This window comes from Mchenga conophoros, linkage group LG17, assembly GCF_057382185.1.
Source record: "Mchenga conophoros isolate Kocher_MC1m ecotype Shallow Benthic linkage group LG17, M_conophoros_male_GT1.1, whole genome shotgun sequence".
Lineage (NCBI taxonomy): Eukaryota > Metazoa > Chordata > Actinopteri > Cichliformes > Cichlidae > Mchenga > Mchenga conophoros.
The window spans coordinates 36,231,733-36,246,453 of record NC_140542.1 but is presented as its reverse complement, the minus strand read 5'-3'; the positions used below and the strand labels follow the sequence as shown (position 1 = coordinate 36,246,453).

The following is a 14,721-nucleotide window of genomic DNA, read 5'->3' as shown; positions in this document are numbered from 1 at the left end:
TTTAACTAAAAAAAAAAAACCCTCACTTGTCAAGGCAGGATTAAACCTTGAGAAAAAGGAAAATCTGTCCTTCTGTGTGTTTACAGATGTATCACTAGAAATTTGAATAGACTGGAATGGGGTGCATTCATTTCAAAGTGAAAAGCCAAACTAATTTGGATTTAGAAGGAGGCTGCAATGTCAAAATAAATCCTTTGTGATACCTTATTGGTACAGTACACCTCATCTGGTTTATTACAATGGAGAGCGCTTCAGTTGGAAAAATCAGGGATCAGAGGATAAAACCTCAAGATCTGCTGTGAACGTGAGGCACCCGCTTGATTGCTGTGTAGTGCAATAATTTGGCAAACTGCTGAGCTAATTGAAGAGATGCGTCTACCTTGACACTTGATTTCTCAATAGCTTGCATATATTTATAGTCTGTCAGCTGCTCATTGTGTGTCTGTGTTAATCACTCCTTGGCAATATTGTGCACCAATTTAGTCCAGACAATCTCGACAATATGCCGTCATGCTGTCCGTCAGAATAAACTGTAATCATTGATCACACAGCAGCTTTATCTAGTGTCACCATTAACGCTTAAAAAGCTAAAAACTTTAGATTGATATCATTGCTTGTGCCTCTGCAATTATTCCCCTTACGGCACTTATCAGTTTATGTTGTATTGTTTTTTTCTTGGCATGTTGTATGTTTTCTGCTCGGCTCTATGTGCTACTTTTAAAAAAGAGGATCAACTTTGGCTATTGGCTCTGATTTGCTCAAGAATTTGCCATTGGTTTGGTGGTAGAATCGGTCTGTGGGCCATATTTTTCTCAGCAAGACACTGGATTATCGCCACAGTTCTTTTCAGTGCTTCGCACCAAATCTTTCTCTCTGTCTCATTGTGCCATTTCCTGGCTATTTCAAGGCAAACCTCAATTTTTTTCATGGCCTCATACTTTAAAAGCTTCAAAACCTGGGGGTATTACAATCATTACAGACCTCCACGAATACGCTTAAAGTCCTGTGAAAACAATTTGGAGTAAAAAACAAGACGGACTGTTTTCTTTTCATGGCGTTTTACTTATCATCTCACCATTGACTAATGATAACGTGTCTGTTCCTTTTCAGGAAAATATAATCCCGCTTGACATGAAAAGGTCCTCTGCAGACTAAATCAATCCTCATAGAGAAAGCAGTGAATGAGGTTGATGGTCCTATGCAGCAATTGTTGAGTCACGGGAGGTAGATGTGCAGTTAGGGGGCAGCTGTGTCTATTGTCAGAAGGATTAAGGATTTTCTAAATAAAGTGGAGACGAGGTGGATGGAGACGCTGGTGTTCCTTTAAATACTTCATTAGAAAAGTAGCATGGAAGATACAAGGCAAGAGCTTTTACACAAAGACATACACAGGCACCTACCCACAGAAACTCTGGTGACAGTTAGCTACAACTGTGTAATGGGTATAATATTTTTTATAGCTCATAGAAAATGACCTCATTACATACACTGTCAAATCGGCACAGAATGATTAAGATTGATTGGAACATATTCACATTATATCTGTTTGCATTTATAAATTAGGCAACAAGTGTTTGCAAACCTTTGCCTCAGATAGATGCAGTCACTCTCAAACAGATTGGCAGACTACAGCTGTTCAGGCAGGCGTTTTCTGAATGAGTTACCTGTGCAATCAAAGGTGGTCGCCCAGAGGACGTTGCATGCTCGACTGCAGCTACTTGTCATTTTGCATGACCACCAGGAAACCTATGCTACTGCTAGTTGCAGGGAGGTTGTTGTTTTTACTTTGCCAAGAGGATACATGAGAAACTGGGACTGTTGTCGACACACATAACAGGCCCCGTTTCTCATGTAGCTACATGGCAAAATTAAATACCCACGCCCCCTGTTTTTGTTGCCTGAACAACCACCCATGTTACATCTCTATAGTATTTGAGACTTACCACATTCCAGAGAGACAGACAACCATTTACACCTATGGGCTGAAGAAGTCATTCGGTTGAGTGACGAAATGTTTCTCCTACTGAAAACCCCACGTCTAGATGAACAGAATCAACTTCTTTGGGATCACCAGTTGACCTAACGCTATCGACTGCATGTCTTTGTTACTGTAAGAAGAAGCTGGAGCATCCGGGGAGAACCCACATAAACATGGGAAGAACCAGATAGGCATCAAACCCATGACCTTCTTGCTGAGTGGAAACAGTGCTAACCATCATGGCATTTCTGATGCTGCAATTCTGTTGAGGATGCTATTGGTGACCGTTAAGTTACCTCTGGGCGATAAATGTTGAGTGTGACACATGAAATAAAAGCAAACAGCGATTACAACATTGCATTTGGAAAATCAAGAATTGGGATTTGTATCAAAACTTTTTTGAAAAACGTATACATGTTAGTATTGCTGAATGTGTGACAATGTATTGGGAAGAAGTATAACATGCTAACACATTAGCATGCTAACATACTTAGAGAGATGATGAGTGTTGTCAACATTTTAGTAGCTGTACAGTGTTAAACAGCATATTTATCAGCAGCTGTCTTGTCACACACCTCTGCCCTTTACCCCTCTTCTCCTTTGCTATTGCCTTAATGCACACCACACATCCATCAGCAGTAAGTATGTTGACCCTGACATTTCCTCTCTTCCACATGTTCTCTGTATGCGAGGTGCAGCTCCCACTCAACAATTAACACGCAGCTGCTTAAAGGCAGCTGAGTATGTACTGTTTTTAAAGAGCAAGCTTGGTTAACCGTGACAAAGGAGCTCTAATTCAAATGTGTACTTTTATATCTTGCTCCCACATGCCTGTCAGTGGAGACTGCTGGACTCAGCTGGTGGAGTTACGTAAGATTCACCTGTAAAAGCACATCTGATAACGGAGACGGAAAGAGCTGAAGCACATGTACCAGCACATGCACGTGTACTGCTTCCTAGAGGTACACTGAGTCCTGTCGCACAAACGCAAACATTACATAACCAATGTACACACTTTGCATTGTCTATCACCTGTAGGGACTGTAGAGGGTGGCTGCTGTCCTACTGCTCCTATAGGAACCAGGATTATATTCTTAGCATCCTTGTTCTTTCTTCACAGTTGCAGTTCATTGTTAGCTGCACTCGACATGCTATAGAGGCTTTGCAAGAGTGATACAAATCCCTTAGCAACCTCAGTGACTGCCATCAAACTCCTTGACAGGCATGCATGAAACAGCAATGTGAAGAAAGTGGAAGGTTTGTCATGACTATGTGGAGTGAAAGTGGAGCAGTTATTTGCTCATATTTGGATAATTTGCAGTGACCAGCTTACACAGATTTGAGATATGACTCAGTCCCATTAAAAACTATAATATTGGCAATCTATGCATTTATTATGTTTAGGCAGGGCAACTGTAGTTACTCTTCTGGATGCTTTCAGTTACTCTCCAAAAAGCTCCCAGTGGTCCCAAAACACTGGAATAATAGTACTGATCAGGTTTCTCCCATATCAGCCGATTGTCCGTAACATTCATATCCTCCAATACTAGTCTAGTTTTTATCATCAGGCTTAAAACGTTCCTTTTTGATGAAGCCTATAGTTGGGACTGAGGACCCCAAAACATCCTTTAGTCATGTAACTATAGTACTCATAATGCACTCTGTACCTGTCCTCTACTCTATGCTGTTTACCCTCCATAGATTTATGCCACTGCTGTAAGCCAGTAACTTTGTGTCCTCTCACTTTCATGCTATTTACCTTGCCGTCAGGGTTCCTGTATTGAATGATGTTGATTTTACATTTTAAAACCCGACCACAAGCTTTCAGGACAAACCTGTGTCACCTGGAGCACCTACCTGTTGCCATCTTCTCTAAGATGCAATTTATTTTCTGTCATGGCTTCACCTGGGCCACCGCTCAGGCAGCTGTGATGTCTCACTGGAGGGAATCACCCTTGTGTTCTGAGGACACCTTTTCTTTACTGGAAGTCATTCTGGACACTATGATGTCCCTAACAATAGCACATTTTACATTGCGCTGGAAGAGGAAAAAACATTTTTCTTGTGCTCGTCTTCAGTCAAAATGCTCGTGAGACAACACGAAAAATATAGCATTATATAAACCGTGAAAAGAAACTGTCATTTCTTTTTGAATTTCTACAATTCTGGCTATATATGAACTTTTGACCTCCACTGTAACCTTGGATTTAACACTCTTACTAGGAAGAGGAAATCTGGAGGGCTACAAAGTACATGTACAGTACAAGTTAAATTTTAAACTGTTGCATAGAAAAAAGCATTCTGATGACTGGTGACTGCTGTTGTGATTTGGCAGTTTAAAAATGAAATAGAATAGAATTGAAGTTGCACCACTGAAATGCAAATAATCCTTGCATGTCTTCTACGAATGCCTGACATTTAATATCATATTTGAATTCAGCACATCAAAATCAATAAGAAATTACACATTTTTAATCTCCAAAGCAGATAACTTCTGAAAACTGTTAATTGTAAGCTAAATTAAAAGTAAATTTATTTATTTATTTTTACAAAAATATAATTTCTGAATATGCAATAAGACATTTTATCACCCATTCCCAGTGTGTAAATCACCTGCATTTTGATAAGAAACATCTTGTAGTCCATTGTGTTTCAGATAGCCATTTTTTCCTCAATTATTCATCCAATTTTGATAAAATTGGACCTGTATCAAATATTAAATGAAATGGTCAGTTTAATCTGTTAAGTCCATTGTGTTTAGAAGTAAGGACGTGTAGGGTTATGTCTCAGCTTCTCAGTCAGGGAAAGAAACAAATGGCCAAATCAGAGGTGATTACAAGATCCAAGTTTCTTTCAAAGTGTTTTAGTAATACTTCAAGTTCAGCATCCCTATGCCTTCTACTGGTTTTATTAATTACTAAATATATAGTAATTAATAAAAGCAGTAGAAGGCATAGGGATGCTGAACTTGAAGTATTACTAAAACACTTTGAAAGAATTGTTAACTCAACCACGACAGAGGACAACTGACCTTGAAAAAGTAAAGCTAGGCTTGAATTTAGTGGTATTAAACCTGCCTAACATTTACAATGTAACTCTATGCTCTGCTGTAATGAATTGCAGTATTTCCACTGCTACAGACTCATGCTCAATGGCAGATTTTACTACCAACATTAACACCAATATACTGGACTTGAATAGCAAGTATTGCCAATATTTTAAGCCATTTACCACATTCTAATCCTCAAATCTACAATAATGCTCAAGAGGATTTAGTGAGACTAAATGCAGCACTGCAATCACTTTAGCCAAGATCCAGTCAAGGCCTATTAATTTAGAACATTTTCCACAGGTACTGAACACATAAATGTGTAAGAGAACACAAAAATACTCATGAGCATTCTTCAAATAGTAACACAAACTAGATTGTTTTGCAGGTCAAACCACTGGTTATGTTGTCACTAGTTTGATTGAAGTGTTCTCCTTTGAAATGTCAAAACTGTTGCTCTCGAATGACAAAAAAGACTTCACATTTTTAACTAAGTGTTACAAGTGTCTGAATGTCAGCTCTGATGTGATCTCTGGGTAGTCTACAGAGGTATTTCTCTATGTCAGGGCCCTGGAGAAGGGAAAAGGTTAAAACAGGGCAGGAGTAGGCAAATGCAAAACAGGACTGACATTTGAGTGATTTTTTTCCAATGTTTGTTAGGCCTGTCTATATGAAGTTAATATGATCTTCTATGATTTCATGTGCTGAAGGAAGATTTAGCAATTCTGGATTAAACAAACAAACAAACAATAAATATGCACTTGTTTCAGATATTCTGATTCATAAATTAATGGAACTGTACTGATTGCTGGGCTGGATAACCAAAATAGAAATATTGCAGAATCAAGTGGGAAGACGTGCTTGTCTGGGAAAAACTACCTGACATGCAAATAGAAAGAAATTGCTACCACAAATACTGGTGAGGGAAAATAACAGGATTAATGTTACCCAACAATTAGAAAGAAACTAAGACTTAAGAGCGGTTGGGCATCATTGACCCAGATTCTTCAAACTGGATACTGTTTTCCTTGATAACAGCTTTGGACAATGTCACAATATTTTAACCACCTTCACGAATCATCTCCTGGAAAGTTTTTCAGTGTACTGGTAGAATTTCTTGACTTTTTAACTAAGTGGAGACAATTTATTTGTTTTGTGCCCGTGATTCATATGCTGTTTGTCCAGAACCACTCAACTAACTAAAAATCTTAAACTGAAGAAATGCAAAGACTTCAGACTTAAAAATAGTAAAGAACTTCTTAACATTCCTTAAGTGGAGTCGCAAAAATCATCAAATGATGAGTTGAAATGGGCTCTCATTAGGGCTGACCAAAGGAAGAAAGACAGAGATGTGCTGCAGAGAAAAAGTTTATCAGGGTTAGATGCCTCAGTAATCGCTAATTAACAGCATCTCAGATTAGAGCCCACATCAATGCTTCCCAGAGTTCAAGTAGCAGACACATCTCAACATCAATTGTTGAGAGGAGACTGCATATATCAGACCTTCACGATCGAACTGATGCAAAGAAACTGCTGCTGAAGGAGACTAAGATGAAAAAGAAAGCTGCTTGCACCAAGAAACAGAGATAATGGACATCAGACCAGAGGACCTCTGGCCTTTCATCTCATGAATCACAAGATTTTTGTTTCAGGACTTGCTGTATTTAGGTGAGATACAAAGAACGGCAATGGATGTAATATGATTGCTCAATTTTAAATGTGATGGGTGGAAGAGGAGGTAGGATGCTTTGTTAGTGAGACTATTTGTTATTTATTTCATTCAGAACAACACTTAACCAGCATGGGTGCCATCTTGCAATAGGATGCTAGTAGGGCTAGCCTTGAGTAAAAAAGATTTTCAATTTTGTCGATATAGCAGCAAATCACAACAGCAGTCGTCTCAAGGAGCTTTATATCGTAACGTAAAGACCCAACAATAATAGAGGGAAAACCCCAACAGTCCAACAAGCCCCCATGGGCAGATATTTGCTCAACCTCACCTCTGCTAGTTTGAAACATTGAACTAGGCCTCTCCGTCATGTTTGTGGTGTTGGAGCATTTTTTTTTTTTTTTTTTTTTTTTTTTTTTGCCTGTCCCGTTTGGCTCTTTTGCCATCAGAATTGTTGTCTAAAGGCAAAGAAAGATGCCCAACGGATTTACTTTACCAAATTGACCAAAGGTGACCCAGGTGATTGATATATGCATTTTTTTTCTTCTTTTTTTTCTTTTTCTGCTCATTCTGTTGGTTTTTGGTTTTTGCCCTTCTCCCCCATCCCTCTTCTCAGCTGTTTCTCTTTCCCTCTTTCTTTCTCCCCTTCTTTCCCCCAGTCAAGTCTGTCCCATATTCAGTAAGTGAAAATAAAATAAACAATAAAAGGTGAATCAAATGGACCATTGTGTTGGAGCATTTTTGATGGAATGATCTGACAAACAATCAAATTACCTCTGGAAAACTTCAAGATATGTTGAGGAGGTAATTTAGCCATTTGAATCATCTGTGTTGGCTCAAACACACATCTAAAACCTGCAGGACACTGGCCTTTGAGGCCTGGAGTTCCTCCACCCCTGCTCTACAGGCTCCTGTAACATGTTTTACTGTCAAGGAAGCAAAGGTTATGAAGTCGTGACCTCAGTGTTCACAAGGCCTGTTGATACTGTGAAGTGACTCCACCACAAGCACAAATCATACAGATTTGTTGGACACTGGATAATTTTCATCCAATTATATATCTACAGCAGCCTTGGGAGAGAATGCCAAGGTTTCCTTGTAATGAAACCAACTCTGGTTAATATGGATCACTCAAATGAGGCCACGTGGATGAACACATGGTTGTTGCAGGAGTCAGTCTGTTCTGTAAAGAATTTAACACATACATTCAAATTAAATGGAAATCTAAGCTGTCTACTCATATCTTTGCAGGAGGTCCCATGAATGTTGCATGTGGAATCACATCAGTGAATTAAAAGCCCCCTGCTGGGATGCTGCCTGTTTTGTTTCAAGCTTTAAGTACTTGAGCTGGAGAAAGACGAGTGAAGAGAGAGACGAGTCAGATGAAGCGAGACTGAAAGTTTGGGAGAAATAAGTTGGACGGAGGAGGAAGGAGAGCAGACTAAAGAAGATGCTGAGTGAGGATGCAGGTGCAGTGAGGTGCGTTTGAAAAAGGTGGTTGAAGTGTTTGAAAGAGAGTAAAGGGTAACAAACAAGATTTCACAGTGCGTTCTCGCTGCGAGTGTGCTGTACTCAGCCCACCAGATTAACACCATTCATTTGCACTGCAGATTTCCACACTTCAGAGGCCGATTTGTTCAGGCATCCCGCTGGGTTGCACGGGGTTTGGCCAGTCCATTCCCGCATATTTAAAACTGCGGCTTCTTCCACTGCCTCGGTTGATATTCGCCAACTTAAAATTCCTCAAATGTATTTTTTTTAATAGAAGATATGAAATGGCTATTTACAGCCATGACCTTTCTCCCCCACTAGTTGTTGAAGATTGCGTGCTTTGGGTGAGTCTAGTGATCTAGTGAGTCAGACTTTGAGGACTGAGGCGTGTTTATATGGAGCTCACGCACAGCCATGAAAACATGAGCCAGAGTTCACAGAGCATAGCAAAGACCAACCTTTTCTCATTTTTGCTGTAAAGAGAGGGGCAGCAACATGTTTGATCGTGAAGGAATGTTTGCTGTGTAGAAACATTTTTACGAGAGGAAAGAAAGTAATTGATTTTTTTCAGTTTTTATTATTAATCGACCGAGGACCCAGGATTCAGACCAGCGGCCAGAAGTGTAACATTTGTTGGCTAAAATTTACAAACCTTTGCATTCTTAGTAGATTTTTATAGCCGCAATAATAAAACAATGGGTAAGTGAAGTTAATGATATTGGTTGTTTTGGGTCCAGAAATTCAAGTGGATGTTACAGCTCTTCTCGAGGTGCCTGGTCGTAGTGTAAAAGTACTGGCAACCGCCAGTGCTACCTTGCAGACTACCATGTACTGCTGTGCGATTTCGGTATCAATCCGATACCAAGTAAATACAGGGCCAGTCTTGCCAATACCAATACTGATAGCGATACTTTTAACCTATATAGGAAGCTTATGTTGGGAAGAGCAGTGCGTCATGACTCACTGGATGGCTCATCATCAATTTGCAAATAATGACCACTACCTCAGTCTGATTTTTACTTTCCATAATACTTTCCAGCTTTTCATGTACTTTGCAACTGGGTTTTTTGGAGATCTGCTTTTTCTACCCGTTTCCCTTCATTAAGAATGGCTTCTCGACAGCTACCCTTCAGATCGTTTCCACGAACTACAGCTCCTACACTGGTTTTTTTGTCATCACCCTGCAGCAGAATACTTGCTTAAGCAGAATGACATTTACTTTTACTTTGAGTTATTTTCTATCACTTAACCTTTCGCCGAATCCGGCTCTAATTGCGCGAGCGCTTTCTCGGCGTGGACATTAGAGCGAGCACAGGCGTTCTTCTGCCTCACTGAGAAGGGATTAGGAGTCGAACATAACAGCGGGTTGACCCTCCGCTTGCCACGTGCGCTTCTGCTTCTCTCATGGCTTCTTTTCCCCGCCAGGTGTCCGGCTCCCCGCCGAGGCCCAAGTCTCGCCGATGAAATTGAAATTAGGTATTAAACTCTATTCCTACCTTGACTCTCTCTTTCTAAAATAAACCCACCTCTCATGCTCTCACTCTTTTGGTTGTATTTGTGCTCCTGGCAGGTAGGACTCACGCTGAGGTACAAGCTTTTGTGCACGGATGTGTATCAGTGTGTGTGAGCACAACACCTGCGGTTTAATGTGCCCATTTGATTCACACTATAGGGGAAATGCTGTAGGAAAAAAAAACTAATATTTGAAGAAATAAAGGGTAAAAGATGTAATAGCAGTTGCCATGACAATTGAGTCCTGCTTGCACTTAATTTTTGAGTCCATTATATCAGAGATTGGCAGTAATACAGTGTTAGCCATAAGTGGAAATGTCAGGATCCAGAAAAAGAAAGTGTCATGTACATGTGTTAGCCTGGTGTTTGCCGAAGCCTTGTTGCTGTCAGAACGTGGTTGGTGCCGGACACAGGTACTGTCTGAAAATATTAAGCCTCTGCCAGTTGTTTCTCTTTGTAGCAACAGTGCGTGGGTTGCACAAGAACATACAAGATGTCTGTGTGTCTGCTTTGGTGTTTCATTATTGTAGCGACAAAAATCTTTTTCCTATCGCTTTTCAGAAGAATGTGTGCGCTGTACGTCGACTAGAAAGAAAAAACACAAGGCTGACCAATCAAAATACACCTCGCCATTGGGCTTAACATGCAGAAAACCTTAATTGGGAGAATAAACCAACCATCCAATAACAGAGTCTCCTCGGTGCTTGAATTAAAGCAGAAGGGCACTTGAGGACATGTAGACCAGCTTTTGTTTGCACAGTAGACATTTAGCCAGTGGTGCTAGTCAGTAAATAATAGCTTGACTTGCACAGTCATATGAGGAGGAGGCTGTTGCTTCCACATTATTACAGCAAAGGCTGAATACTCCCACACCTTTTTTTCTCCTTTGTTCCACAAACGGTGACCCCTTTCACGACTTGTTAGCTTGACTGCCAGCTATGTTTCATATTCAGTTTCACTGGACTAAATAAATAGTGTGCACGGTTTATCAGAGCGCCTCAAAACAGAGACTCCTGGTGTTTTTACGAGTATAGAAACTAGTTTTCTCCCCTCAAAGGGAGTTTGTCTGACGGTTTGTTAGCAGCCTAGCATCTACAGTAAAATTCAGGTCAAGGTTGTCGTGGTCCTGGGTCAGTGACCCAGTGTTTTGTAGCTGTTTCCTTTGTGTTTCTTGATTATTTGTTATTTATGGTTGTCACTGTTAATACTTTTGGTCCTTTTCTAGTAATTCTTGTTCTCAGGTTTTCAGTGGCGGCTCCTGAAAAAAATCTCAGGGGGGGCAATTTTTATGATATCGACTAAAATGACCCATTTAATGAGTACATCAAACAACACAATTTTAATTTAAATTTAAAATGAACAACCATATTCTGGCCATTTGTATAGATTTGTAAAAATGAACAACCATATTCTGGCCATTTGTATAGATTTGTAAAAATGAACATGAACAGATTTTTTTTTTTTTTTTTTGAATGAATGAAAAATAACTATTGAAAACAACAACTGTAAACTGATTGGGGGGGTGGGCTAAAGAGAGAAAGAGAGAGGGATGGAGAAAGAGAGTAAATATGGTTAAGGGTTCTTATTTGTACAAGAACTTTGCTCGTCTGTCTTTCTGAGTGGCAAATTTCTCGATGACCCTGGTGTTGAAATCAGGAAGTTCTTGTGTGAGTTTTTTCTCTATGGACAGCATAGCCAGAGCGTTGAGCCGATCCTGAGCCATATTGTTTCTCAGGAAAGTTTTTATCCTCTTTAAAGTAGAGAAACACCTCTCCGATTCTGATGTTGTCATTGGTGTGGTGATGAGGATGTTAAGAAGACTTACAGTTTCGGTGAATGTGTCTTGAAGGTTGTTTTCCATCAGAACCTGATAGAGCGCCAGCGCACCACTACAACTCTGAAACTCCTCGTTGTCGTAGATCAGGGACAGTTCTGTTTTAAGTCTGGCTTTGTCCAATGAGGGATAGGCTTCCACTGTGGTTTGTAGTGCTGCATCTGGAAAATTTTTGCTGTGTTGTTGGAACAAGTCTCCTTGCAACAGAGTGGCGCTGACAAGGTGCTTGGTGAAAGAAAACCTCTCCTTGGCATGGCTCATAATGGTGTCGCACACCTATCCAATAATATATAATTGGTAAGAGTTAGATTCAGTGGTAAGACTTTGGCACATGTCTCATGTTAATCATTATTCTGAAAAAAAAAATCTGTCCATAACAAAACAAAACAGTCATGACCACTATATCAAATGACATCTGACAGCATCGTCATTAGATTTTATCTGATGATCCGATTTAAATCAGACCAAGCAGCTAGTGCTTACCTCCAGTGCCAAATGGTGTTGCCTGTCTTCCCCCAATGTTCTCCGTCTCTTTGTGGGTGGGTCTTGAACAGGTCCCCTGTACTCCTCATCCACAACCAGATTAGGAAGTGCCTCCCTGATCCAATACATAAGTTTCATTAATGGCTTCTGAAAACTGAATAGGGATATATTAACCAAACACAAACCAAACAAAGGTTGTGTTCTAATTACCGGGAATTACCGGATTTAATTAATAACCGGACCTGGTTTAATGGCTGGGGGAAAACCAGTGCAAGTAAATAAAGGCCCTGGCCATAATTTCAGGAAATAGCCTATGGTATAGGCTACATCAAATCATTACTGGGAATATACTTCATCAAATATACTTAATCAAATATTTTTCATAAAATTACTTCAAAGGCTGATATAAATCAAAATTATCTGAATTCCATTAAACATTTAAGTCACAGAACACAGAATATATGCAGAGAATTTGATAGAATCTATGCATAGATAATTAACATTTATTCTAGGTTACATATTTATGCTTTTATGCCTACCTGATAGCCTGCATGCGGCTGATGAATGTCTGGGTGATCCCTGCGATGGTGACAGAATCGATGTTTCTCTTCTGTAGGTGGTTATACAGCATGTCTACATGTGGCATTATCTTGTGAAACAAGGCCAGGAAAAAACAGAAAGCTTCGTCTTCCAGCATTCTCACGAAACCACCGGCATCTCTCTTTGTAGGGGCATCAAATCCTTCACTGTTACGGATGGTCTGAAAACACCTCACCAGATCGTCTTTATGTTCATACACTGTATTCACAGCACGACTGTTGAAGTTCCAACGGGTTGCCGATGCACTTGGAAGTCGGTGCGCCACCACCTCGTCAAGCACTGCAGTCCTCTTGCTCGATTTAGTAAAAAAAGAAGCGAATCCTGCTATGTCGGAAAAAAAGTGACTGATTTGAGGGATGTGGGAGGTTGCTTGTTGCATTACCAGGTTTAACTGATGGGCATAACAATGTACGTAGTGAGCGTTAGCATAAATGTCCTGTATCTTACGCTGCACTCCTCCAGTGGTACCCCTCATTACAGCGGCCCCATCGTAGGCCTGGGCGATCAACTTTCTCTCTTGTCCCTGGGGGAGGATGAAGCGCAGCCTCTCCGATAAGGCACTGGCTATTGCATCTGCACAAGCATTGGGTAGCTTGATGAATTCAAAAAAACGCTCTTGAATACGGTTTCGTTGGTCAATGTATCTTAGCACCATGACTAACTGACAGTGTGTAGAAATGTCAGTGGTTTCATCAGCTTGAATGGCTAAAAACTTCGCTGCCTTTACTTCTTCCACGATCCTTTCTCTCAGAACTGCCAACATGCAATCCAGGATCTCGTTCTGGACTGTTTTCGAGGTGCCTTTAAATACAGTAGCATTTTCAAGGTGTTGCCTCAAGTCGTGATCAATTGATGCCATCAAGTCGACTAAACCTCTAAAAATCCCTGGATTGTCTGAGGAATCACTTTCATCATGTCCCCGCATTGCTAGCTCAAAAGCACCACAAAACTTAATACAATCGATGATTTTAGATAAAATATGACGGTTTTTATCTACCTCTTCGTTGTGCCTTCTTAAAGCAATCCGATGTCCATCATCTAGCTGCGCCGCTATGCTAGTTTTCCCTAGCACAGCTAGCTTTACACTGTTGTCCATATGAACTCGTGAGCTTTCATGTTTCTTGATTCGTTCGGAGAGGTGCTTTAAGTCGGTTTGTCCAGATTGTGTCCACGTCAAATCACACTTGTCACTTTTGAACAGTATGCACGGGAAACAAAAAAGTGCATTAGCTGTTCCACAGCCTGTCAGCCACGACTTGCGCTGGAACCAACTCCGACAAAAAGTCCTGTTGTATGCTTTTGACTTCTCCTTCGTTGCCTGGGTTAGTTGAATTTCGGGCTTGTCAGGTCCCAACTCTTTAACTTGCAGTTTTTCTGCCATTGTCCTTCTGGCAAAAGGGTAGGTTAGAAGCGATCTAACCGAATTTGGGGGAGGCTGTGCCTCAACCGTTAACAATACCGCTGCCATCGTCTCTCTCTGACCTTATAGCTCACTTAGGCTACTGACTGAGGTAAAATTCTAGAACAGCAAATCTTCGCGCGTTTTCTGCAGGGGCGCAATTTTAAGCGCCCCCAAACCATTTAATTCAGCGACGCTGATAGGTCAAATATTTATTATTTTCCCCTGGCAACCATTTAATGATAGGCTATTTCGCTGCATATCAAGGGCGCTTTGACGAGCGCCCCAGAAGAAGAAAAACACCGTTTGTTGGTTGAACTTTAATGAGTCAGCTGGTGAAAATGTTAAAATACGCCTGGCTGTATATGGGCACACACATAGTAAAACTATCATTGATGAATTTTTTAAAAATATATATTTTTACTCCTCCACATTTGGGGGGGCGGAGCCCGAGCGCCCCCTATGGGCCAGCCGCCACTGCAGGTTTTGTATTTTGAGCTCCTTCTGTTCTGTGCGACTGTGCCTGCCCTGGTCCCACGTCCCCGTGTTTCCTCCCTGTTGCCATTTCTGATGTGTTAAGCTTGTGTCTGTGCAGACCTGTTTTACTTTGAAGGTCCATGTCTATGTGAATGTGTCTGGACATGCATGCCTAGGTCAACTTACTTGACAACAAAATCAAAATCAAAGCAGAAAGTTTAGCAAAATC

At 40.6% G+C, this 14,721-nt stretch overlaps 1 protein-coding gene across 2 annotated transcripts; it reads right to left on the bottom strand.

Moving 5' to 3' along the window:
• Positions 1 to 10,980: 10,980 nt before the first annotated feature.
• Positions 10,981 to 14,464, bottom strand: LOC146555848 (zinc finger MYM-type protein 1-like). 2 transcript variants are annotated; one of them, XM_085252692.1, is made up of 3 exons: positions 12,556 to 14,464; positions 12,017 to 12,131; positions 10,981 to 11,809 (listed from the first exon to the last, which is right to left on the bottom strand). In XM_085252692.1, the coding sequence occupies exons 1-3, from the start codon at positions 14,082 to 14,084 to the stop codon at positions 11,282 to 11,284; spliced, it is 2,172 nt and encodes a 723-aa protein (XP_085108818.1). In that variant the 5' UTR covers positions 14,085 to 14,464; the 3' UTR covers positions 10,981 to 11,281. The 2 variants fall into 2 exon arrangements, with proteins under 2 accessions (XP_085108818.1, XP_085108819.1); XM_085252693.1 differs by having other exon boundaries at positions 10,981 to 12,131.
• Positions 14,465 to 14,721: the final 257 nt, after the last annotated feature.